General features: G+C 48.0%; 1 protein-coding gene across 1 annotated transcript in view; it reads left to right on the forward strand.

Moving 5' to 3' along the window:
- The window catches only part of Dock5 (dedicator of cytokinesis 5), a 186,785-nt gene that overhangs the window by 144,603 nt on the left and 15,414 nt on the right, over positions 1 to 26,768 (forward strand). The window contains exons 34-48 of the mRNA XM_046447718.2: positions 464 to 549; positions 3,182 to 3,341; positions 4,024 to 4,064; positions 4,733 to 4,823; positions 7,190 to 7,309; positions 10,126 to 10,215; positions 11,969 to 12,073; positions 14,357 to 14,498; positions 15,916 to 15,997; positions 16,512 to 16,596; positions 16,965 to 17,051; positions 19,669 to 19,845; positions 23,054 to 23,137; positions 23,818 to 23,955; positions 25,343 to 25,509. Coding sequence (XP_046303674.1) covers positions 464 to 549; positions 3,182 to 3,341; positions 4,024 to 4,064; positions 4,733 to 4,823; positions 7,190 to 7,309; positions 10,126 to 10,215; positions 11,969 to 12,073; positions 14,357 to 14,498; positions 15,916 to 15,997; positions 16,512 to 16,596; positions 16,965 to 17,051; positions 19,669 to 19,845; positions 23,054 to 23,137; positions 23,818 to 23,955; positions 25,343 to 25,509 — 1,655 coding nt within the window. The remainder of the gene's footprint in view (positions 1 to 463; positions 550 to 3,181; positions 3,342 to 4,023; positions 4,065 to 4,732; positions 4,824 to 7,189; positions 7,310 to 10,125; positions 10,216 to 11,968; positions 12,074 to 14,356; positions 14,499 to 15,915; positions 15,998 to 16,511; positions 16,597 to 16,964; positions 17,052 to 19,668; positions 19,846 to 23,053; positions 23,138 to 23,817; positions 23,956 to 25,342; positions 25,510 to 26,768) is intronic.

Below are 26,768 nucleotides of genomic sequence, written 5' to 3' on the forward strand. Positions count from 1 at the left end.
GATTGTGAGTTCAAAGCCAGCCTCAGCAATGGTGAGGCTTTGAGCAACTCAGTGAGACCCTGTCTCTGAATAAAATACAAAATAGGGCTGGGGATGTGGCTCCGTGGTCGAGTGCCCCTGAGTTCAGTCCCCAGTACCAAAAAACAAATTTAAAAAAAGATAAGAAACAAAAAAGAAAATTAGAATCATAATGCTTTTTTAGATGCATAGTTGTAACAGAAAATAATATTTCAGATTTTGGAGGGGGGGGATGGCAAGGGTAAAGCAATGGACAAAGTAGTATTGGACTTCCCTGGTGCAGTGTTCATGAATGTCTGGAATGGGATCCTCTCCTGTCCACGTCGTAAGCAATCCACAGTTCAGTAAAAGGGTTGGGCCAGAGTCTAGGAAGATGAGCCAGGTATCTCACGAGATCTCTCCGAAGGACGTAACTTTCTGCTGTGAATTCCAACTCTGCTTGCAGTTTGAGAATGAGTTGATCACCAAGCTGGATCAAGAGGTAGAAGGTGGCCGAGGAGATGAACAATACAAGGTTCTATTGGAGAAACTGTGAGTATCTCCGAGACAGGACCTCGGGTTGGTGACACCATTTGACAGCGGGGAAGGGCAGGGTCTCTGCTGCATGCAATGCAGGCAAGCAGTCTCAGAATCTCTATGTCACACCCCCCAGTGGTCCTTGGTGAGTTGACAGATTGGAGGGCACCCACCGGTGACACTGTCCATCTCGTGGGAGTCAATGCCTGTGTTGTCCTGACCAGCCTCGAGCTGGAGAACAGAACAGATGGGAGAGAGGAGGAGATGCACGTAGCTGTGGCTCTTTGCCAGAATTTGTATTTCTGAACCTCAGCAGAAATGTTAACACCTCTAATTATGGCTTTAAAACAAACAGTTAAAGGAAAAACATTTCAAGGTCCACTTGATACCTCATGCCCCATAAGTGACCTTTAGGAACAAAGCAGTTGCCACGCCTGGTGTCCCATACCTGTAATCCCAGCAACTTGGGAGGCTGAGGCAGGATGATTGAAATTCAAGGCCAGCCTCAGCAACTAGGCGAGGCCCTAAGTAATTTACCAAGACCCTGTCTCAAAAAAAGAACAACAAAAAAAAAAACTGAGGATGTGGCTCAGTGGTTAAGTGCCCCTGGAACATCCCCAAATGCTCAGTTACCTCATCCCTCCCCCCCCCAAAAAAAGAGAATAAAGCAGTTATAACTGCAGCCAGCTTGGTCTTTCCACTGCCCCGTCCTCCGTCTCACTGAGCACATCCATTCCTTCATCAGAATGCACCTCCACACTCACGTCACCTCTTGCTTTCTTTATTCTTTCTCCTTTATAAAGAATAATAAAAAGGCCGGGTGCTGAAATCCCAGGAGCCAGGGAGGCTGAGGCAGGAGGATCACAAGTTTAAGGCCAGCTTTAGCAACTTAGCTAGGCCCTAAGCCACTTAGTGAAACCCTGTCTCTAAATAAAAAACAAGCCGGGCACCGTGGCACATGCCTGTAATCCCAGTGGCTGGGGATGTGGCTCAGAGGTTGAGTGCTCCTTGGGTTTAATTCTCAGTACCAGAAAATTTTTTTAAAAATTTAATAAAAAAAAGAAGAAGAAGAAAAAGAGTGTACATGTGGTTAAAACCCCACCAAACTGGGCATTAGAGAGAATGAGCCTCAAATCGTATTTTCACTACATACTAGGAGTTCAATTTTGGGCCCAGGGATCAAACCAACCAACACCTCCTTTTTCTATGTACAAAAACAGTATTTTTTTTTTTTAAGTATTGTTGTTAGGACTAAATGAGACATAATTGAGACAGTGCCCAGCATAGCATCTATTGTAGGTCAGACAGTGCCCAGCATAGCATCTATTTAAAGCGCTGGCTGCTTGCTCTGTTGTTGTTGTTATTACTTACAGATCCTCCCACCGTTCAGGTCTGGGCCACCCTGACTTGATTGGTCCTGTCCTCTGCACTTCCTAACATTGACCAGCAGTGTCACCTCCTAAGTTCTCCTCTAGGCCATTTGGGTTTTCCCTGGGTGATGGGAGTTCTGTGGATGAGGCTGAACTTGGGGACGGGCTCTCCCAACTCTTTTTTTTTTTTTTAAGATTCCCTAAGCAACCAACACACTGAATACTCAGAAGTACGATGGGATTGATAGATAGCCTAGATTTAAGGAACAGGAAGTCTTCCTTGGTTTATTTTTCGTGGTGATAAGCCCTCTTGGTGCTCTCTTTCCTGTTTCCATTAGCTCTCTCTGACCTTCAAGCCTCCTGGCTTATGACTTAGGCAATTTTGATCTCATGAATTAAGTTGAGAAGTTATATATGCATAGAAACATACAGTATTTCCACATGATAAACTAAAAAACTCATTAAGAAAAAAAAACTCCTAACGCTGTCTTTTCATGTAAAGATTATATTTTGTTTTCTTTGTCCTCTCTGGATAAGTAGCTCAGGAAAATATGACTTCAAACTCTGCAGTGCCCAGAATAATCCTAAAGCCTGGACTAATTCTTAGAACGCATTTCCTCACCGTTTCTCCCTTTTTCCTAATTTCCTTTTAAATTTCTAATCGAAGAAGTGCCAGAACTTTGTTCTACCTGGGCCCAAAGGGAAAGGTTTAGACCCCAAGTTTTGCCCAGTCTGATTTACAGCTCTGCATTCCTGTCTGAAAGTAACACTCCTGTTGGAAGTGCCGCATGCTTGTTAGGATTAAGTGAGACACCTCCTCTGAGCTGGACGTCAATCCACGGCTTTCCAGGATGTCACGAGGTGCCAGGTGTTAGGAAGAATAAAGACACAGGAAAGATGGTCTCAGACACCTTCATGAGTCACAAGACCCCATACAAGAGCCTTGTGGGCAAAGGTTCCGTTTCTGCAACATCGACGGAAAAAAACCACACACACAAACTGACCTTCAAAGGAGGATATTGTGGGCTGGGTTCTAGGTGATGGGGGTAGTTGAACTAAGTCCTGAAGAAAATGTAGAACCTGAGTAAACAGTCACAGCCCAAGCAAGGCCACCAAGACAGGATGGAGCTCCCCGGGGGGTGGGTGTCCCCTTCACCAGCATCCTGGGTCATCTTGCCTATTGCCACCTAGTGCTAGGACCGTGGTGAGTGTTCACAAATGACACTAGAGTGACAAGAGTGGAATGAGGACATTTGTCTCTGACTCTGCCCCTCTAGGCTCCTAGAACATTGCCGGAAACACAAATACCTCTCCAGCTCTGGCGAGGTCTTTGCCCTCCTGGTCAGCAGCCTCCTGGAGAACTTGCTGGACTATAGAACCATCGTCATGCACGACGAGAGCAAGGAGAACCGCATGAGCTGCACCGTCAACGTCCTGGTAGGCACCCGCCTCGGAGCAGGAGGCACCCTGGGCCGCCTGTAGGGTGCTGGTGTCCTGCTGAGTCTGGTGGGTGTAGCTGGCTCGGATTCGGACTCAGAGACACTGCCAGCCACAGACCTTGGGGGATGCATTTGGAAAGAGGGATGGGAAATGCAGCATAAGCACCCAGTTCTTCCCCGAGTCCCTCACCTGTGCTGGCTTTACTGTTGGAGTTATCTGACCCAGCCTGAAACCGGGTGCCAGGAAGAGGGTTAGTAAGTGAAATCCTCAGGTGGCCGAGCTCTTGGCCTTGCCTTCATCCCTGTCATCTGTACCTGGCAGCACAGACCTCCAAGGTCGAGTTCACCTTGTGTTCCTGTGCGTACTCTGAACTGAGACCTGAGAAAGCAGATTATCAGGGTAGCCTCAGGGTGCGCTGCCATCTGGTCCCCGAGGAGCCTTCTCACGTTTCTCAGAAGCAGGATCCTCAAAAAGCGCCTTGGCTTTCTCTTTATAATGGGTCGCTTCGAGGTCTCGTGGGGGAGTTTGAGAAAGGGCACCCTGAGCTCTCTGGAAAGCGGGGACACTGTTGGAAAGCAGTGATCGTGCCCAGGCTTCCGGGCAGACTCCCCCCCTTCCCCGGCTCTTGACACTACTGTGTGTCACCTGGTTTTTTTTGTTTGTTTGTTTGCTTTGGTAGAATTTTTACAAAGAAAAGAAGAGAGAGGACATATACATAAGGTAAGCTGAGGAAGCTTCTTGCCTTCGCGATTGTGTGGGGGCCTTGTGATCGATCCTTCAATAGCAAATGCTGGGCCAGCTGTCTTGCTACCTTTGCCCACAGAAAATGAACTCTTTAAATAGAGTCACAAAAGATCACACTGCAAGGCGTATACAAGTAGGGGCGTGTCAGGGTTCAGGGGAGGAGAGGAGACTTCCAGGCATTGTAATCTGGCTCACAGGGGCTGGCATGGATTCTGAACCTGGGGTCCCCGAGCACCTGAACATAAAATCACCTTGTGCGTAAACTCTGTGTGTGTGTGTGAGTGTGTGTGTAAATATATATATATATTTTTTTTATATCTTAGTTAGAGACAGGGTCTCACTGAGTTGCTTAGTGTCATGCCAAGGTGCTGAGGCTGGCTTGGACTTGCAATCCTCCTGCCTCAGCCTCCTGAGCTGTGGGACTGTATGCATGTTCTTGAGGAGGAAGTTCATAGCTTTCACTGGCTTCCTGAAGGGGCAAGGCAGGGAGCAGCACAGTGAGCAACGGGCTCTGCCTGAGAGAGAGGAAGTGTCTGTGTAGTGGGGGAGGGGAGCAGGCACGCAGGCCGGGGCTGCTTAAGAAAAAGCCACTGCAGGACCACCCCCCAAAGGACTAGCGTGCTCCCACCTCCCCTTCTTACCAGATACCTGTACAAGCTCCGAGATTTGCACCGAGACTGCGAGAACTACACAGAAGCTGCCTACACCCTTCTCTTGCACGCCGAGCTTCTGCAGGTACGTGGGTCAGCAGAGCTGCTCTACACGGGGTACAAAGGTGGCATGCCTTCCGTCCCTTGGGACCAAATTCTACGTGCTTCACGGTTTTAGCAGGAGAGAACCCTATCCACGGGATATCCTTGATCTAAGATGTTTTCACACCTTCTGGGTGGGCACAGCTACGTTTCAGACCCACGCTGGGAAAATGTCAGTTATCAATTATGTGAAAATCCTTAGGAAGTAGAGCCTCACTTGGAGGCCTCTGGTAATTGGCATTCTAATCAAAGAAATAAAACCCAAGTTCATTTACAGGTAAAGAGGTTTGTAAAACGGGAGAAGAGTGGATTGCACGTGAATAAAGTGCCATAGGAGAACTTCCCTACTTGTACTCTCTCCCTAATCACAGTTGTATTGTGGCGCAGTAGAGCTGCGTCTGTACGTCAGGAATCCCAAATAGCTGGGTCCCCCCTGACCTTCCTCTAACTCGGGATTCATGTCAGAACTGCTCTGTTGATCTTCGTCTCTGAGTGACTGGCCGACAAGTCGGACTCAGTGTGTCCATGACAGAAGTCTCTCCTTCCCTCTCGGCCCCTTGGCAGCCCTTCCTGTCGTGCCTTTCTTCCCCACCTCTGAATGGTGAGGCTGTCTGTTGAGTTGCTCGGAGGCATCCTTCATTCCTCTCTTTCAGTCACTGCCCTCTACTTCCCCAGGAGCAGACCTCGTGGCCCCTCTGTGCAGAGCGTGCCTTTCATCTATGAGCGGTTCTTCGTCCCCCGTGCTGCTGCCCTGGTCCAGGCCACCAGCGCCTCTCACTTGAGCGCCATAGTGGCCTTCCGTTAGATCTCTTGGCCTCCAATCTTATCCCTAGTAATTAATTTTCTTCTACTATTCAATTTTGTTTTATACTAAGGTAACACACCTACGTGGTTCTAAGCGACTAAGCGTAGGAATTCCCTGCCGCAGCCCTTCCCAAGGAGCTTCCCTGTGCACAGTCAGGGTCTGGGCACTCCAGAGCTCACTGCATGTCGCGTAGGTGGTGGGGGTTGTGGACTGGATTTTACCAGATGATCCAAAAGAAACAGCAGTGTCTGCCAGGCGCCCGACACACACCCCTATTCCCAGCAACTCAGGTGCTAAGGCAGGAGGATCAGAGGTTTGAGGTCATCCTCAGTTTAAGTCTCAAACTTAAAAAATAAAAAGGACTAGGGATGTAATTTCAGTGGTCAAGGGCCCCTGGGTTCCATCCCCAGAATCATAACTAAACAAACAAAAAGTGCAAAAGAGAAAGGAGATTCCCCAGGGTCTGTAACTCCCGGTCTTTTCACTTGGCCTGCTCAGAATGACCACCTCTCGGTCCTGGTGTGGGTAGGAGGTTGGGATGCAGCTTTCTTGCCCTACAGGTAGTTACTCAGTAGAGATGGCATCTATGAAGCACAGTCCACATCCTCTGGGCGTGCGATCGATCCCAGTGTCACCACAGGCTGAGTGCCTAAGTCTCCGGTTCCTGTCCTAGCACCACAGATTTAGTGACTCATTCTTTAGAATGTGGTTTATCCTCTGGGAACTACTCTTTTTATTGCTTTCTAGTTTTTCTTCCTCTTCCTTCCTGTTTATTTTTACATTTGAATGTTGGAATTGCAAAATTTAAAAATGACTTCAGTGAGAATTTGCATGTTTATGAAACAGAGTTTTGTCACCCAGAAGTGTCGTGTGAGTTCCCCTTTGATGCAGTCTGCTGCCGTGGCCTTCGAGGGTGGGTCCCAGTTCCCCACACAGGCGCCTTTCACATTTGTGACATTGACCCTGGGTGGTTGTGTCTATTGGCGTTTATTTTTGATTGGGTCTTTTCTTCCATTATCTCCTCGAGTGTTTTTACCTTTGTATCCAAAATTATTTATTTTCAAATTATTGATATTCTTTTTAATCTAACTACTTTTTCTCCTGTCGTGGGTGGAGGGCTCTCAGCAGGCAGGCTTGTGTCGTGAGGAATACAGCCATAATGTTTGCACATGGTGATGCTTTTCCCTCCTCCTGCCCATCTTACACTCACTTGTTTCCTACATCTGATTGTGTTAATTATGCCGTTAGCGCAGTCGTCGCGTTGGTGAGCCATTCTGCTCGGTTCCTTACTTTCCTGGGAATGCCGCGAGTGTTTGTCCATTTGGTATGACACTTGTTTGGGAGCTGGCATATGGGCACGTGTGTGTGTAATTTTTTGTGTTCAGTAAATAATTTAAAATACAATATGGACGGGTCCATGTCTGTGCGCGCGTGTGCATTTTCCTGTTTTTTTGGTGGTGGGGGTGCCTGGAAACCATTGCACTGATCTCTTGATTGATGAATCTGTCACATTTACCCCTCGTGTGGCCTTTGTTCCTTTTCAGTGGTCCGATAAGCCCTGTGTGCCCCATTTGCTTCAGAGGGACAGTTACTTTGTTTATACCCAGCAAGAGCTGAAAGAGAAACTGTACCAGGAAATCATATCCTATTTCGACAAAGGCAAAGTAAGTCTTGGGTTATTTGTTTCTGTACCTGTGCAAAGAGAAATGGCTGTCTTGGATGAATTTGCAATGGTGATCGCTCCCACTCGGCACAGAGAACACAGGATCGAGGAGGCAGCTCCCCTTTCGACCCTTGCTTTTGATACAGGAGTTTGTGGGTCCCCAGGCCATCTACAGTGCTGATCAACTGGCTAGAAATGTCGGGGTTCCCATGGCCCTCTTGATCATTTACTGGAATAACAACAGAGCTCGGGAAAGTGCTGTTAACAATTACAGTTTTATTATAAAAGATACAAAGCAGAACCAACCAAGTGAAGAGTAAGGTGTGGAAGGGTCCCAAACTAGTGCCCCTGTGTCCACCCATATTCCCTCTACCCCCCGCCCTGCCCCAGGAACTCAGGGTGCGTCACCTTCCCAGCAAATCCATGTGTCCTTCAGGCACAGGGGTGTGCACCTGTGGTCCTAGCTCTTCTGGAGACTGAGCAAGAGGATCACTTGACCCTAGAAGTTTGAGGTCAGTCTAGGCAACATAGTGAGACCCTGTCTGAAAAACAAATGATGTTGTACTTTAAAATTTTTTAAAAAAAAATTAAAAAGAAAAGAAAAACAATGATGTAGCTGGCCATGGTGGGGCACACCTGTAATCTCAGTGCTCTGGAGGCAGAAGCAGGAAGATCGTGAGTTCAAAGCCAGCCTCAGCTACTTAGTGAGTCCTTAAGCAACTCAGCAAGACCCTGTCTCAAAATAAAAAGGGCTGGAGATGTGGCTCAGTAGTTTAGCATCCCTGGGTTCAATCCCTGGTACCAAAAAAAAAAAGAAGATGTATTCACCAAGTAGGAGGCTCACCTGTGTCTCAGTGTGCAGAACTTTCTATCACGTACACGACTGGCTCCGTTTTTGCCTGCATGCTGGAACTCAATCTCCAGCCCCCATCAGCTCCCTGGAGTTAGCACCAGGAACATGTGGCTCAGACCTCCACCCCTCTGATCACAGGGTTGGTCTGTGGCAGGCTGTTCCCATTCTGACACTACGCAGGGGAGTAAGTAGCATTGGGTGGCGAGAAGAGAGACCTTGGTAGGACTCCCTGACTCCATGGCTGCCGACTGGCTTCCTGCGCTGCACCCAGCTGACCTGGGTTGCTTTCTACGTGGTGCATTGCGCAGTCTTTTCAGTGATCCAGGCCCTGAAACTTCAGAGGGGTTAATTTGGCAAATGGAGACTTTACAAGATTTAGGGTTACAGTGTTTTGCCCTGGCTGCACGTGCATTCCTCCAACAGCCAGAACTGATGGCACAAAGCACCTCGTTAGCAAGAATGAAGCAGGAAGTGACCAGACACTGCGTGTGGAACACCTTCCCTGTAGGAGACAGTCCAGGCAGCCAGGGGGATGGGAAGGCCCAACCTGGGGTGCTTGTTCCGTCACTGAACGTGTGCATCAGCATGAATCTCTCTTTCACCTTCAGTAGGTGGTTTGGGGTAGAAATAGGAAATTAATGCCGTACATGGAAAGACTGTGCCAGACTCCACAACACAGCACTGTTAACCTCTTCTCAAACAATCTCCCTGCACACAACCCCCAACAGACACACACGCCCCAGATGAGAGTCCCACACCCGCCTCCTTTCCCCTCCAGCAGCACTTCCCCCGTGCTGTCAGGTCCGAGGCTGTGGAAATGGCTTCTCTCTCCTTTCAATTGTCTTCAGTTCTTTTCCCTTTAAACTCAGCACGGGGCCCGTATGGGGACACATCTTCTGTCAAAGAGAAGTGCAGAAGGTGCCTCTTGGCAGAGCATTCAAGATAGGCAAATGGAGCATCTTTAATCAAAAATATAAAACATGGGCGGGCGCAGTGGCATATGCCTGTAATCCCAGGGGCTCAGGAGGCTGAGGCAGGAAGATGGCGAGTTCAAAGCCAGCCTCAGCAACAGCAAGGCGCTAAGCAACTCAGTGAGACCCTGTCTCTAAATAAAATACAAAATAGGGCTGGGGAGGTGGCTCAGTGCTCGAGTGCTCCTGAGTTCAATCCCTGGTACCAAAAAAAAAAAAAAACAAAAAAAAATACAAAATGCTCTGAAATCTCCAACTGCTGAACACCAACATGATACTCAAAATGTTTCAGAATTTAGAGCATTTGGATTAGGGATGCAGAACCAGTGTAGTCTGTTCAAATATCCAAAATCTGAAGCCATTATGGTCTTACCTATTTGAAAAAGGGACGCACACCCTTTAGTAACTGTTTTAGTCAGCCATTTTCGCTGCTGTGACTAAAGCATCTGACCAGAACAATTTTAGGGAAGAAAAGTTTATTTGAGTGCTCACGGTTTCAGAGGTCTTACTCCCTGGAAGGTCTGCTCTGTTCCTCAGGGCTTGAGGGCGGCTGAACTCATGGCGGAAGAGGGTGGCCGAGGGAAGCAGCTCACATCATGGTGATCCGGAAGCAGAGAGACTCCACTTTCCAGATACAATATGTACCCCAAAGCCCCGATTCCCACCTCCTCCAGCCACACCCTGTCACTTCAGTTACCACTCAGTTAATCCCTATCAGGGGATTAAATCACTGATTGTGTTAAGACTCTCACAACACAAGGGATCATTTCTCCTCTAACCTTCTTGCACTGCCTCACCTGTGCGCTTTTGGGGGACAGCTCACATCCAAACCATAACAAGTAACCTTATGATGTCAGGAAAGAAGGTTGAATCCAAACACGTTGTCAACGCCCCTGGCTGCACACTCCACATGAATGACTCTCCAGGGACCTTAGCGGCTGGCTCAGTGGCTGCACTGTCCCCCATATCTCACTTGCTTTCCTTTTTCCAAAGATGTGGGAGAAGGCCATCAAACTGAGCAAAGAGTTGGCTGAGACCTATGAGAGCAAAGTGTTTGACTACGAGGGCCTCGGCAGCCTCCTGGTGAGTCTGGGCCATTCAGGGCTGCTGAGATCAGCATTCGAGAAAATGTTTTTGCAAGTTGAAAAAGTCGGGATCAGTGGAAAGGTGTGATCCAAAGGCTTTGATGTCTGTTCTCCAGATTATCCTTCCTGGAGGGTCCAGGACTAGGGAGTAGGGCTGACCCCAAGGGGAGGTCAAGCACCGAGCCCCAGGGAAGGGTGACCTGGTGCAGCCTTACCCCTGCCCCCCAGGGTCCCTTCCCACTGCTCTTTGTTTCTCAGGGACCCTCCCTGTTCCTGGCTCCCCTCTGCTCTTAGACATCCAGCTGCTTGCAGACATCAGAAAGAGCTTATTTTGTAATCCACACCCGGAGGCCCTGCTAAATGAGGGAACCACCCACCCTTGGGCTGGGTTTGTTTCTCCGAGGGTGCCCCTGTGCACATCTCAGCTGCGAGAGCATCTGCCAGGTCCCGATTCTGTCCTGCCTGCTTCGTTCTCCCAGATGTCACTGGAGCACTCAAATTGGGCAGCTCCCTGAACCAGTGTGGCACACCTGGCTGTAGGCACAGTTCGGCTATTTAAAAACTATAAAGCAAAACAAAAATAGCCAGCTAAGGCACAGGGGCACACGCCTATAATCTCAGCAGCTTGGGAGGCGGAGGCAGGAGGACCGTGAGTTCAAAGCCAGCCTCAGCAATTTAGCAAAGCCCTAAGCAAGTCAGCGAGACCCTGTCTCTAAATAAAAAGGCCTGAGAATATGGCTCAGTGGCTAAACACTCCTGGGTTCAAACCCTTACCGCCCCCCCCCCCAAAAAAAAAAAACAGCCTTCAGGATGACCATTGGTGGGCAAGCCCAGTGCTGTGCAGGGTAACTTTTAGGAGAGTCACAAAAATATCAAGTCACTATTGTCATGGATGGTTCTTTATTTGAGGAGTTGATTTGTTAAGAACACATTGTAGGGCTGGGGGTGTGGCTTAAGCGGTAGTGCACTCGCCTGGCATGCGTGCGGCCCGGCTTCGATCCTCAGCACCACATACAAACAAAGATGTTGTGTCCGCCGAAAACTAAAAAATAAATATTTAAAAAAAAAGAACACATTGTAAAAAATAAAACTATACCAGCTTCTTCCATCACAGACCCGAGATTCACTCAAAAGTTTCCTGAGCCACATTGACCTGAGATGAGGTAACACGTTGCCCTTCTACAAAAACCTGACTCTGACAGACCCACAAGCAAGTCCATTACAGAGGCCCCCACTGTGGGGTGGGGTTTAGGGTCATCCCCCAGAATCCCCCAGGTCCCCCGCCTGTGGACAAGGGAAGAATCGATTGTAAGCCATTGAGAAGGGTGGCCCAGGTATTGAGAAGCAGGGCATCCTCTTCGGGCTTTCTTCGGTCTGAACCTGAGTGTCCCCTACCCTCTCCTGCGTGTCTCTGGTTAAGTGCACCCCTTCCAGCATCTCAGGAAGCGCTTCAGTCAGGCCCTTGTTGAAGTCCTGGTGTCCCTGGAGGAAAGGCTGAAAGCCAGGCACAGTCTCGCTTCACAGAGGAGGGCCAGCTGCACCAAGTCTGTCACCTCGGGCGCGGCCCCCCAAGGCCACACACACACCCCTGACCCCAGAGAAGAATCCCCCTTCTGCCCACGGAGACCTTTTATTTCTTGCGTTACCTGGAAAATAAGCAAACAGGCTGATTTCTTGTGTTTTTGTTTTTTTAAGTTCTGCTCGCTGTGCCCCTGTCACCATCCACGAGAATGTCTTGTTTTATTTTCCAGAAAAAAAGAGCCTCCTTCTATGAGAACATCATGAAGGCCATGAGACCGCAGCCGGAATACTTCGCCGTGGGCTACTACGGCCAGGGCTTCCCTTCCTTCCTGCGGGTGAGGCGCCTGAGGGTGGTCTCTAGGAGACTGGTTTCTTTTCCAGATGGCAGTGGCTCTTAGCAGCTGCTGACCCTCGCCCCGCTGTGGGAGGTCGGGCCGGGCGGGAACCGCTTCCTGAGCGGCCTCTTCACCCCACACCCCAACACCCCCGTGTTCTGGCCGGCTTTGCAGGATGCCTTTCCTCTGGTGGAAGGAGAAAGGGGAAAACCAGACGGGAAAGTGCGGCTTCATGTGTCTGACTGTTGACTGTATTTCTAACCAGAGCTACTTTTAAAAAGCCAGTTTCCCAGGAAAAACACCACGAGAGCTTCCTGGGAATAAAACATGGTTCTGTTGTAATGTGACAAGGACCGTATTTTTCTTCCTTCTCAAACATATCTATGGTGGGATAGTGGCTTCAAAAAACAAAAAACTCGCGTGTCCTGCTACAGGGGTGCTTCGCTTAGACCTGAGCTTGTTTAGACATATATCATGTCATCCTTTGATTAAAAAAAGAAAAAAGTGACATAAAGAAGTGATTTACATCCTAACAGAGCTTCTCGAGTAGGGAGCTTAGTCCCTGGGCTTGCAGTCTGTGCCAGGTGCGTGTGGGTCTAGTAATACCCTGCTGTTCCCACCAGCTGTCCTGGATCTTACAGCTGATGGGGAAGGTGTTTAATGATCACACAGTGAAGGTAAAATTTAAACTGTAAATGAAAAGAAGCATCCTGTTCAGTAGGAGCCTGTAACCAGGGAGTATTACCGACATGAAATGGAAACCAGTCTCTTCACAAAGATTGCAGGGGGGTTGCAGACCCCGGTGCCTGCCAACTGGTGAAGAGATAAACCTGGTCTGTGTGCTTTGTGGAATACTACTCAGTGGTGAAGAGGAGCAGGATGCTGAGACAGAACCACATGGATCAATCTCAGATGCATGGTGCAAAGGGAAAGGAGTTAGGCATCAAAGGCTCCAGGCTCTTATTTATATGATGTTCCTGCTAGGATATCACTTCCTGTTGAGATTAAAAAACAGATCAATGGTTGTCTCGTGGCTGGAGGAGCTTTGGCTTAAAGGGCCTGGGGGAATAAATATCGGTGCTGATGAAACTGATCTATATCCTGATTGTGGTCATGGTGGCCTTTCTCAAAATTCATAGTTCTATATGACAAAAGGGTCTATTTATCCTGTGTCGGTCATGCATTGATTTTTTTTGGAGAGTCAGAAGGGACTTGCCAGGGAATTTCTGCCTCAGCTGCAATCTGAAAGGTGAGCAGGGAATCAAGGAGGCACCGGTGAGAGGACAGGCAGAGGGAACAGCAGGCCAGAACCCGGGACAGCCCAGGAATAACCACCCGTGCAGTGGGCACAGGGAGCAGGTGAGGCAGGAGGGGTCCACAGGGTCTTGGGGACACAGAGGCTGTGTTGTCCACATCCCAGGAGCAGAGAGGGTCACTGCAGATTTTTCACATCAGAAAGGAATTGGTATGGCCTTGGTACGGAGAATGGGTGGGACATGTGTGCCAACAAGCCACTGAAACGCCATTGCAGATGTCGGGCAAGAGAGGACAGGTTGGAATAGGGAGGTGGTGATGGAGGCTTTAAAGACAAGTGCAGAGAATGCGGTGATGCACATGAAGTATGTTCCAGGATGAATGACGGGCTGCGTGGGGGACAAGGGGCACGTAGCAAGGGTGATTCCTAGGTTTCCGGCCTGTGTAACTGGAGGAGGAGGAGAACCAGTCGTTGGGACAGCAGGGCTGGGAAAGGATAGAGCCATGTGTCAGAGAATGAACCAGTCATTGAATAAGTATTTGTCAAATTCCTACTGTGTGCCTCACTCTAATGCAAGGATGGGGGCAGAGCTCTGAACAAACCAGAATCCTGGACGTACTCTAGCCTGGAGGGACAAAAATCAGGATAAATCAGTAAAACATCGAGTGTGTCATGGCCCAGAACACCGCCTTGTGTGGGGCAGACTCATGGTCATGGAGAACGGGGTAGGGGAAGAGACAGGTACGCATTGGAGGCGAAGTGGCCACTTTAGAGAAAACAGGAAAGACTTCAGTAAGAAAATGACATTTGAGCAAAAACCTGAGGAAAGTGTAAGAACCAGCCACGTAGCTCTGGTTGATGAATGAATGCACTTCCTTTCTTCACTGAGAAGGTCAGCAGCGTGCCTGGTGACCTAGTGGACTTAAACCAGGAGGCAGGCTACTCCTGTCTGCCCGTCTGTGCCGTTTGCAGGTTGACTCTCTCTCCACTTGTCATTTTTAATGATTTCCCTGGCTCTTGACCTGCAGAATAAAATCTTCATCTACCGGGGGAAGGAGTACGAGAGGCGGGAAGACTTCAGCTTGAGGCTCCTGACCCAGTTCCCCAATGCAGAGAAGATGACCAGTACCACACCCCCTGGAGAAGACATCAAGATGTCCCCGAAGCAGTGCATCCTTGCTGTGGGAAAGCGTCTCAGGGCTCTTAAACCCTGGGACAGACAGGTGCAGCTAAGCCAAAGAAGCTAAGGGTGCAGTCCCTTCTGTGCAGTGGATGTGAAACATTCTGCCTCAGGCTCCCATTTGATGTAAAGTCTGTGGGGCTCTAAGACCCTTAGGGAAGAGTGATAAGAAACCTCTGGGGTATGCTATAGCTGGATGGGGATCTTGAGGAGGGCATGACTTCCTGTTCTGGGTTCAGTATTCTGTTAGAGACTGAAATGATATGCAGTCATTCTTCATTACCCTTGGGGGAACTATCCCAGGACACGCTCCCAGCACCCCTTCTCACCATGGCTACCCCCATAGTCAGATGCCCAAGTCCCTTGTATGGGGTAGGATTTACATAGAACCTGTACACCTCCTCCTATGTGCTTTAAATCTTCTCTGGATGATTTAAAATCCCAAATAATATGAAAAATAGTTGTCACACTGTTTTTCAGGGAATAGGGACCCCAAAAAAGGTTCTACACACTTCACCAAAGACAGAATTAAAATATATACATATACATAGATATAGATCTATTTACTTATAGTACTGGGGATTGAACACTAAGCTACTTCTCCAGTCCTTTTTTGATTTTTTTTTTTTTTTATGTTGAGACAAGGTCTTGCTAAGTTGCTGAAGCTAAACCCCAAACATGCAATCCTCCTGCCTCAGCCTCATGAGTTGCTTGGATTTATAGGTCTGTGCCACCACATCTGGCTTAAAAAAATCTATTTTTGCTCCAAGGTTGACTGAATCCTTGGATGCCCACCCCATGGGTGTGGAGGGCTAGCTGTGTGGGACCCTGGGGAGAAACTGATTCTAAGACTCATCTTTAAATCAGAGAAGGTACACCTGTGCCCCTGGCGGGTTTGGAGGCCTGACTTCACTTCCTCTCAGCTATGTGATCTTGGGTCTTAACCTCCCTCATCCTCCATCTTCCTCTGCTGAAAGAGCGTGGTGACATCCAGCTAGTAGGGTGGTTGTGTATGTTGTAGATAAACTCAGAACACCTGGTACATTCCAAGGCAGGGTGTTCAGCCAGCAGGTGGTTTCCAAAAACAAGCACTTCCTGTTGCCCGGCTCTGAAGTCTGGCTATTTCCAAGGGATCCTTATCCAAAAGAAATGATTTAAAACCACTTCTAACCACCTCTTTCCTGGCATTTGCTGTCGCCGATGCCTGCCAGGTGTCCCACCGCAGACAGTGTCCTGGGAGAAATGATGTTGGTGATACGGAGGGGCGCCCCATGTTCAGTGTGGCCTGGGCCTGGGGGTAAAGGGAATGGTCGGTGCCCATGCTGTGTCCGGCTGTAGTGGGCGCGGGGCCTCACTGTGGCTCTCCTGCGAGGCCAGCCTCTCCGCTTTCCTTAACGTGCTCCTCAGACATGCAGTGCTTCACTGTGAAGCCCGTGATGAGCCTGCCGCCCAGCTACAAGGACAAGCCCGTTCCAGAGCAGATCTTAAAGTAAGTGGCTCTTTTCGATTTAAAAACAAAACAACAACAACAAAAAAACCTTATATTTTATTTGGGGTCCATTAAAGCAAAACCTTAAACTCATTAAAGTTTGGAAGACCCGTGCCTGATCTCGTTTGTCTTCCAAACTTTCATGATCAGGAGTTTCATTTTAGGCGTCAGATCTCTTAGCTCTTTGTCCACTCAGAAGCATCACTGAGGACTGACTGGCAGGACCCCCCAGTGATTGAGGGCCCACCCTGGTCTCTTGAGGTCCATAGGCCTGTCACAAAGGCACGTGAATGAGATCCCACATTACCTTTTGAAAGTGTGAGCTACAAAACAAACTCCTAAATAATGAACGTGAGAACTGCAGGAAATCCACAAGCCTTGGCCTTTGGTGTGGCCCCGATCTGCAGGGAGATAGTTGAGTGGGAGCCTCACGGGGGTCGCCAGGTCTGTGGAAGTCGGACAGGAGCAGGCTGTGAGGGAGCTGGTCCAACGAGGTCACTCTGTCCTTTCTCAGCTACTACAGGGCCAACGAAGTGCAGCAGTTCAGATATTCCCGGCCGTTCCGGAAAGGAGAAAAGGATCCAGACAACGAATTTGCTGTGAGTCCATCCCATTGTCCTTCCAAAGTGGGGAAAAATAGGCATCCGGACTGGGGGCCTTCACCTCATCCACACACGCAGCCAAAATGGTGACCCCCCTGGGGACGGAGGCTTCGCCTGCCAATCACCTAGACCACAGGCTGTCGACCTGATGGAAAATTGCAGACTGAGGGCCACACCTTGCTGGACCTCTGGTCTCCAGCTTTAGAGGGGAGGGCCCCAGTGGATGATCACCCTTAGCCTCAAACATCAGAATCCTTAAATTTGAGAGAAAATCTGGCCCTTTCACTAGGAGGCACGTTCCTGACCCAGGGACTTCCACCTGGCCCGGGAGCTGACGGGGTCTCCTCTTTTCCTCCTTGCACTAGACCATGTGGATCGAGCGGACCACGTACACCACCGCCTATAGCTTCCCCGGGATTCTCAAGTGGTTTGAAGTCAAACAGATTTCCACAGTGAGTCATCTGGAACTGGCACCCAGAAATAAAAACTTTCTGTCTGCAAACATAATCCCAGCCTTTGTGGCCTTCCCCTGCCTCCTCCCCAGCTTGGCCGGCCTCCTCTGGCCAACTTTGTTTTTCAAAAGAGAAATAAAAGCCACGTTTGTGTGATGGGCCTGCTTTGTAGAGCCGATGTTATACCAGCCCTAAAGGTCACTCACCGTGAATGACTCTTTTATGGACAGAGGCGTGCCTCTCCCTGTGATCCTGCCGGTGCCCAGGCACATTTTTAGAATGCCTCTAGGAGGTCCGGCCTGTGATCACGGCCTCTCCCAGAGCCTCTCCTTGTACTCTCAGCTCCTGCCCTTCCTCACTCCCCACCGCTGCCGATTGTACCTTCTCACTGTGTATCACTTTGTTTCTAGATTCCCTACTATCGCCCTGTTTCTGGTCCCCAGTCCACCTCTGTGGTTGCCACTGAACAAAGCCACTTGCTGGCCTCACTACCTGGGCTGTCCCTTTTCCCCCTGCTTCAGCCTGTGAGTGCCATCAGTTCCGTCGAGTCCACCGGACCATTTGTTCTCGTGCTCACGCCCCTGTGGCCCCTCATGCCCACAGTTGAAAGCCAGGCTCCTCCTCTAGGTGCATAAGGCCTCGACTCCGCTCTTCCGCCTCCGTCCACCTCTGTCCACCTCTGTCCACCTTCTGCCTGCTCCTAAGAAATCTAAGTGGAGAACTCCATGCTCTTTCAGTTTTCCGTGACACTAGGTCATTTTATCTGCCTGACCTAACTCCCATTGAGGCTCACTTTAGGCCCCTGTTCTGTCAAACGCTCAACCAGGTTGCCTGGGCCCCGTCACACCCTGGTCATATTATTTTTCTTTTTCCCCCCCTCCCTCTCTCTCTCTCCCCCTTTCTTTTTTCCTGTCGTTGGTTTTGCAGTATTGGGGTTGAGCCCAGAGGGACTCTACCACTGAGCTACACCCTCAGTCCTTTTTTTTTTTTAATTTTGAGACAGAATCTTGCTAAATTGTCCAGGCTGGCTTCAAAAGTCCTTCCTCAGAGTTACAGGCCTGAGCCACCACACCTGGCCTGGGCATATTTCTAATTTGTCAAATTTGCATGTTCCAAGTCCCCATTAAAACCATAAGCTCCTTCCAGCCATGAATTATGGTTGGTGTTCAGAATCTGCAGGTTCCACACCTACAGATTAAACCAGTCGTGGATTTAACTGACCACTGATGGCACGCTGTGGAGTCTAAGATGGCTTATCTGTACTGAACACGAACAGACTTTTCTTGTTGTTATTCCCTACAATACAGCCTAACAACTATTTTTTTTTTTTTTTTTTTTTTGGTGCTGAGGATCGAACCTAACAACTATTTTTGTAGCATTTACATCGTATCAGGCCTTACAAGTAATCTCAAGATGATTTCAAGTATATGGGAGGATGTTCATAAGTTATTTGCAAATTCTACACCATTTCACATTGGAGACTTGAGCTTCTGCAGATTTTGGTGTCCTCAGTGTCCTGGAACCAACCCCCCACAGTGTATTAATTTGTTTTATTTCTAGACTCCCTACTATTGCCCTGTTTCTAGTCCCCAGTTCACCTCTGTAGTTGCCACTGAGCAAAGCCACTTGCTGGCCTCACTACCTGGGCTGTCCCTGGTAGTGAGAGACAACTATGTACCTTAATCCCTTTTGTAACCATGCCTGGGACCGGTCCCTCTCCGTGCATAGCATAGCACTTGGCACCAAGGAGATATTGAGGAAACATTTCTTGGGCTTGGGTGTAGCTCAGTGGCAAAGTTCCTGCCTAGCATGCACAAGGCCCTGGGTTCAATCCCAGCCCCACAAAAGAATAAAAAAGAAGTATTACTTGCATAAGTCTGAGCTGAAGTTCAGTGTGCTCTCTAACACTAGTGATAAATCCTTATTCTTCAAGTATGGATGGTTTCTGGACAGAGACATTTGGACTGAAGCCTGGTGTAGGAGATCATGTAGCCGATAGTGGTAAAATGAAGGGGAGGAGTTTTCTGGAAACCTGGTTTTGAAGACGTTTCCATAGGGGGCACTCTCTGAATCTGTATTGTTTCTGATTCTGTTTTCATCCCAAACTCAGATGAATTCTAACACATCCTGCTGTTCCGAGTTCTTCGGCTGTAGAATCTGTGCTGCAGTTACTCTGTGTGGTCTGAATATGAGGCTTCTGAGACCACTTGCCTCAAAATCACTTGTCTTTTCTCAGAGAGGAGGCATCGGGGGGCATTTTAGGTGGACAAGAGTGTCTCAAGCCTGCTCTTCTGCTGTCCTTGGTCTCAAAAATCTCTGAGGAGGCTTTGCCTGAGAAAATCTTTGCTATGACTTGAATTTTTACTTCTCACATTTTCTGTAGACTGTGCTACAAGGAATCGTCACTGCCAGGGCCCCAGTGTTCGGGTCACTCATTCCACCTTCCAGGGGGACTTTAAATAGCTTATTTTGTCTCTTGCCAACATTGGCAGAGAAGTACGGTGTCCCAGTAAACCATCTGGAGGAGCAAAAACTGCACTGTCCTGTAGCTGGCGGGAGCTGGCACCTCTTGAGGGGAGTTCAGCCTGTTCAGTCCTTCTCCCTCCACTCTTCCCAGGAGGAAATCAGCCCCTTGGAGAATGCCATCGAAACCATGGAGCTGACCAATGAGAGGATCAGCAACTGCGTGCAGCAGCATGCCTGGGACCGGTCCCTCTCCGTGCACCCGCTCTCCATGCTGCTCAATGGCATTGTGGACCCAGCCGTCATGGGGGGATTCTCCAACTATGAGAAGGTGGGCGGGGTCCCGGAATCCCACGGGGCTCACAGGCCCAGCTTGTCTCCAGGCCTCCCTCTGTGCCACTCTGCACTTGGCGAATTTGTTGCTTGTAACATCTCTGACATCTCACTCTCCCCTCTATGAATGGGCCTATGAAATGGGCAAAAGGATCATCCCTGACCTCCCACCTCCCGGAGACCAGCGGCAGCCGTCAGGGATAGGCCACCTCCCCATAAAGTGTCACTGAAAGACGCCCCACCAGCATGCCTCTGGTCGGTGCACCTGCTGTTCTCTCTTATTTGGGAGGTAGACAGCGAACAGGTGTCTTCTTTTCCCTGTGCTCTACTCTGCAGCTAGGAACAGTTCAGCACCAAGGATAAACTCTAGTTTGCTCGTGTTCTGCTTCAATAATAATTTCCACTGTTATGATGGAAGTTGATACAAAAATAGAGTCCAAAATGCAGTATGTCTTTAATACCATAATGCTTGCAGTGTGTACTCTTTCTGGTACTAGTTTTCCTGTGTTATTTTTATACGGTATCCCTAAACCACATTTTTTTCGTTTTTTTAAATTTCAGTGCAGGGATTGAACCCAGGGCCTTCTGCCATGGACTTGTCTCTCAGCACTTTTTCGGTTTTTGTTGTTTGTTTGTTTTGATACTAGGGATTGAACTGAAGGGCCTTAATCACCGACCCACATCCCCAGCTCTTTTAATTTATTGTTGAGACAGGGTCTTGCTAAATCGCTTAGGGCTTTGCTAAGTTGCTCAGGCTGGCCTTGAACTTGGGATCCTTCTGCCTCAGCCTCCCAAGTGCCTGGGGTTATAAGCATGTGCCATTGTGGCCCACAAATATTTATAGGCCAATATTTGTGAATGAGATACAGTTTCATATGAAATGTTTTCATTGTTATAGACTTCTAATTCAAATGAAAAAAAAGCAAAGATATATGAACAAATAAGTAGATTTCAAGATCTTTGACTTAAAAATACTACTAATTCATATTTAATTAAAGTGTAACTTTATAAATTTCTAAAAGGGAAAGCTGAACCATTAATTAGCTGGGTATGGTGGGACATGCCTATAATCCCAGTGACTTGGGAGGGTAAAGAGAAAAACCTTGAGTTTGAGGCCAGTCTCAGCAATTTAGTGAAACTTCATCTCAAAAAAATATAAGGGATTGGGATTTAGGTAAGTGGCAAAGCATCCCTAGCCCCAATTCCCAGTGTCAAAAAAGTAAAAAACAAAACCCATTAATCATCATGACCTCAGGCCCTCAATTGGGAAACTCATCATGACATACTTGGTAGAGGTGACCCATCCAAACCAGTGCTTTATACATGGCTGAGGGACAAGAATGCAGGAGACGTTTGCTGTCACCAGTCCTTTCTTTTGCGAGGCAAGGCTCTGCTAAGAAATGACTTTCAGGGCACACTGCTCTAGGGGTGCTTTGGGGCCCAACAGATGCTTTGGGAGTCTCAGTGCATTTTATCGATTGTCAAAAATTTGTTTCAACTTTCAAAAATTCAAACTTCTTGCACTTGAAAGGTAAGAGTGGGTGAGAACTTAAACACTACTTTTCTGTTTTTATTGATGTTCCCTCCAAGCACAATGCTGGCTGCAGGGAGCGGCATTGGGGACGTTCCCTCATGCCTCCTCCTGGTGCTTGGGCTGCTTGTACGGACATTCTCTTGTTTTATGACTTTGCTAGGGCTGCAGTCCCAAAGATCCACATACAGGTGGCTTAAAACAACACAGGTGTGTCCTCTCACCGTTCTGGAAGCCAGGAGTCTGAAAACAGAGTGTCTGCAGGGTTGATTCTTTCTGCAGGCTGTGCAGGAGGACATGGCCCTGCCTACCCCTAGCTTCTGATGGTTTGCTGGCGGTACCTTGGCCTGTAGAGGTGTCTTCTCCTTATGTCTCCTTCCGTGCACTCTCCCTGTGTGCAAGTGTCTCCAAATTTCATCTTATAAGCACCCCAGTCATATCAGATCTAGGCCCATTCAGCTACAATGATCTCAATAAATTATATCAGCAACAGCCCTGTTGCCAAGCAGGGTCACATTCTGAGGTGCCAGAGGTTAGGACTTCAGCATGAACAGGGCGGGGGCACTGGCAGGATATAATTCACCCCCTAACATCTGTCCACAAAGTTGGCTTCTATTCCATTTGCTACATAGAATGGGTCACTTTTATATTTATACCATAGTTTTCAAGAGCTCTTGGGTTTTGTTTAAGGGTGGTATGGCTTTCCCAGGAGTAGAGGAAAGGAGTGAGTAAGTTGGTGTTTGAAAGCACTTTGAGTAACAAAGGTTAAAGTCCCAGGAGAAAATATATATAATTCTTGCTGGAAATGTTCACTACAGACTTCTTTTTCTCTTTCCTAATGAATCCTGTCTTTAAGATACAAGGCCTGAGTTTGGGATTTCAGTTTGGTTTTTATTTTCCTATCACAGGGCCTTAGCTGGCCTGAGTGTTCATTGATGAACATGGTACTGATATGAAATAAGAAAAGCAACCAGCATTTAATAGCCTCTTTCAGCATTTAATAGCATTTCTTCCTACCTATGCCTTTTGGATAGTTGATAAGTGAAGAGTACAGATGTTAGATTTCACTTAGTATAGGGAAGAAATGTCACACAGCTAGTATTAAGTGCAAGAGCATAGAAGCTGTCGGCCACATCTCTAGCCTGTTAAAGTTTTACTTTTTTCCTTATGATATCTACACAATTTGATGATTCATTTTTAGATATTGTCATTTGGACTTTCTTTGGAGAAATTCTTTTAATGACATTTTGCTTTGCTGATAATTCTTTTGATCGGTGAATGTGCACAGAAGTGTGTGCATGCATGCTTATGCTCATGCACACATGGGTGTGGTGATTGCTGAGAACGTACTCTTGCTGGGAATTGGCATGATTTTAGAGAAATCGCAGAAGAGCACATACTTTTTTTTTATGTGGTGCCAAGGATTGAACCCAGTGCCTCACACATGCTAGGCAAGCTCTCTACCACTGAGCCACAGCCCCAGCCCGAGCACATACTTTTAAAAACATTTTCCACCGTGGGATAAGGACCATCCCAGGAAAGGAAGGAACTTTTAGTTAGAAATTCCTGGTTTGTCAGAACAGATGTTGTTCACCTTCCCAGGCTTTCTGCCTGTTAAGGTCAAGTGCACAGAAAGGAATGTGTTCTAATTCATGCTTATATGCTTTGCTTTTAGGCTTTTTTTACCGAAAAGTACTTACAAGAACATCCTGAAGATCAGGAGAAGGTAGAGCTGCTAAAGCGACTGATAGCATTACAGGTATGCACAGGGGCCAGCTGTGTATGGGGGCCAGGTGTGCACAGCAGGGCCTGCAGCTGGGTGGCTACAGTGCTTGATCCAGGCTGCTCTCCTAAACTCCACTCTTCAAGGCCACTTCCTGTGTTGCTTTTTCTTTTTTCTCTTTTGAAACCTTTTGGAAGCACAACCTATCGGTGTATGTGTTTGGCAGCAAGACCTAGGAATGGCATTTAGTTTAGCTGCATAGTGTTGGCAGGGCACTTCCTAGAGCTGAGATCAAAGGCCATAAGCTGGTTCCCTGGGTGCACATCTAGCTGAGAGAGGTTGGCCCTTTTCTCTATTCTCATTGCTTTAGTAGGCAATGGAGGAAAATGCAGCCATCAAGTTCAGGCTAAAGCCAAAACCCATCTGTTACCATCCACAGAAGCGCACCAGGGCTCAGTGGGATCTGCCTTGCTGCCAGCCCTTCCCCAGCGTAGGGCCTGCCTTTGTCCTTGGCGTAAAGACTTCTCCACATTGTCCACTGGAATAGCTCCAGTTCACACGCCCCCCACCTGGGAAGTGTCATTGTCATTCAGTAGTGCCAAGTCCACCAGTCCGTCAGCCAGTCCATCCCACCCTACCCTTCCCTGACCTCCAAATCTGAATTATCCCTCTTCTTCCTAAATCATGTTTCATTCCTTTTATGCCTTTCCTTCCAGATGCCTCTGCTCACAGAAGGGATCCGCATCCATGGGGAGAAGCTGACAGAGCAGCTCAAGCCACTGCATGATCGGTTGTCCTCCTGCTTCCGGGAACTCAAGGAGAAAGTAGAAAAGCTCTATGGGGTCATAACACTGGTAGGCTTTGTCTAAACCTACCTGAGCTTTGTCCCGTCCCTTGTGCCTTTTATGACATTGATCAGGTTTTCAGATGCCAAGTGATTTGTAACAGCTTAGGTACAAGTGGCCAGAGAGCATGTTCTGCTTTTGATGACCTTGAACTGTCCTTGTGCTAGGTAGACATTCTCAGACTTGAAGGACCCTCAAACTACGGGAAGGCTTGTGAAAACAGGCTGTTGGTCCTTATCCCCAGAATTGCTGATGGACCTTCATGGGACCCAAGTATTTACATTTCTAACGAGTTCCCAGGTGACGCAGGTGCTTCCAGGCAGAGCACAGCAGTTAAACAACTGCTCAGCTAGCCGTCGAGGTCTCCTAATCATAGGCACTGGCTGTTCCTGTCCTGTCTGGCCCAGTTCTTTTAGTTGTTCCAAATGTTTCTATTTTCATGAAGAGTTTACAGCTTGCACACCTTTGAAGTGGAGAAGGAATAGAAAAGAGTCTCTTAGAGGGCATGGAGCTGATCACATGATGCCTTTGCCAGTTGTAACCCATACTTCACAGCTGCGGTTTTCTTTTTCCTCCTGAGGAGCTAGGTAGAAGGATGCACGTGCTGACCTTTTGTCTCCACTGGTGACGGTATGAGTGGTTCTAGTTCATTTCTTTGCTCTTTTGTCCTTGAGTTCATCCTGGTTTTTTTTTTTTTTTTTTGGAACCAGGGATTGAACCCAGGGGCACTTAACAACTGAACCACATCCCCATTTCTTTTTAAAAAATATTTTATTTAGAGACAAGTCTTGCTAAGTTGCTGAGGCTGGCTTTGAACTCGTGATCCTCCTGCCTCAGACTGCTGAGCCACAGGGATTACAGGTGTGCGCCACCGTGCCTGCTGTGGTCTTATTCTTAAACCTCTGGTTTCTGATCCATTCCTCAGATGGAAGCTCCTCATCCATCTCCACTAGTCCCCCAAGAGTGTCCCTTTGCTGTCTCTTTCTCTTGGAAGCGCTCGATCCTGCCTTCTTCCTATGAATTTGCCTCCTTCCCTGCTGCTAGTTCGGAGTTCCTGCTAGGAACATGTGTCTTTTGCACACAAGTTCCCAGATGGCAGACTAAGCTTTGACCTACCAAGCTTTCTCATCATTAGAAACAGGCCAGTATCAGCAGGTGCATTTAACCTGGTGTCATATGGGGGTAAGCCTACTGGTGACATTTCTCAGGAAAGTAGATCAATGTTCCTTAACTTACCAGGTTAAACTTGACATCCACAGCCTCCTGAGATTTTTCTCTTAGGCCAATATTCCATTTAAAAAAACAAACAAAAAAACACACACACACAGCAGGGTGGCCACACCAGATCACACTGAGTCCCAGGTTAGCTCACCCTGAGTGGGCGTGTGTCTTCCAGCCACCCAACTTGACGGAGAGGAAGCAGAGCCGCACGGGATCCTTGGTGCTGCCTTACATCATGTCTTCTACTCTGCGGAGGCTGTCCGTGACCTCTGTGACCTCCTCTGTGATCTCCACTTCTTCCAACTCCTCCGATAATGCACCTTCCCGGCCAGGATCTGATGGGTAAGGGCTGAGTGGACCTTTGACCCCCTGGAGGGTGGGGGGATGCCTCATCGTGCTTGACTTTAGTCCCCAGAGTAGGATTCCGTGCAGACGCATTAATCCTACAAGAAAGGTAATTCAGAGAGCAGGGTTGTTAGCCTTTCTGTCATCCTCAGTAGGAATGTCATTATTAATGACGGTGACTGTCGCCAAAAATGAAAAAATGGGGAAAAAATGGTCTCATGATTCTGCCACCCTATTATATAGTTACTTGCCTAATTTTCATCATTTCAATTTTTTTAAAAACAATTTAAAAATTTTTACTGTATGAATTGACAATATAATCGCACAGTCTGAAATCCCAACGGTAGAAAAGGGCATATTATGAAAAATCTCCCTTCAGTGCTGGCTCCCAGTCACCAGTCTGACTGACACGAATATTCAGGTTCCCAGTGTCTTCCACAGCCCTGTGTAGGTATACAAGCGATACCTAAATACATATTCTTCTCCATGCTTTTTTTTTTTTTTGTACAGATGGTAGTGTTCTCTTCACCTTGGTGTTTCTCATTTAACTTCTTGAAAATTGTTCCATTTCAGAACACAAAGAGCTGCCTCTTACACTGTGTTTATCTGCAGACATCTTGCCATGTGTCTGTACCATGATCTGTTCCACCACCGATGGACATCTAGTTGATTTCAGTCTTTCCCTCTCACTGCAGTGTGGCAGTGAATATCAAATTGGAAGTTATTTTCCGTGTATGCAAGTTGTATTAGACAGCTTTTCAACTATAGTGAAATCCCCGAGGTGACTAGGTGACTGTCTTTATAAAGAAAAGAGGTTTATTTAGCTCATAATTTTGGAGGCTAAAAGTCTAATAGTGTAGCAAAGCTCTGGGAAAGACCCCATGACGGCCTATGTGGGAAGAAGGACCTCCTTATGGTGAGGCAGGAGGCAGAGGGAGAGGGAGGGGCCGGGCTTGCACTTCCATTTATAACAGCCCTTTTACAAGAGCTTAGCTTCACAAGAAGCTCAAGAACCGCCATCATCCCTTTCGAGGGAGGGTCCCTAGTGACCTCCCACTAGACCCCACCTCTCAAAGCTTCCACCACCTCCATGTACTGCCACCCTGGGGACCAACAACCTGGGCCCTTGGGGGACAGTCAAGCCATATCCAAATCATAGCCAAGTCTATCAATATGAGAAACCTGCCATAAGGGAGAGATACATCTTTGCCAGAGATACACATTTACAGCATTGAAAGTTATCCCTAAGTGGACTT

The sequence above is a fragment of the Marmota monax genome, unplaced genomic scaffold (assembly GCF_021218885.2).
Source record: "Marmota monax isolate L192 unplaced genomic scaffold, Marmota_monax_Labrador192_F-V1.1 WCK01_AAM20220418_F8-fsc00040, whole genome shotgun sequence".
Lineage (NCBI taxonomy): Eukaryota > Metazoa > Chordata > Mammalia > Rodentia > Sciuridae > Marmota > Marmota monax.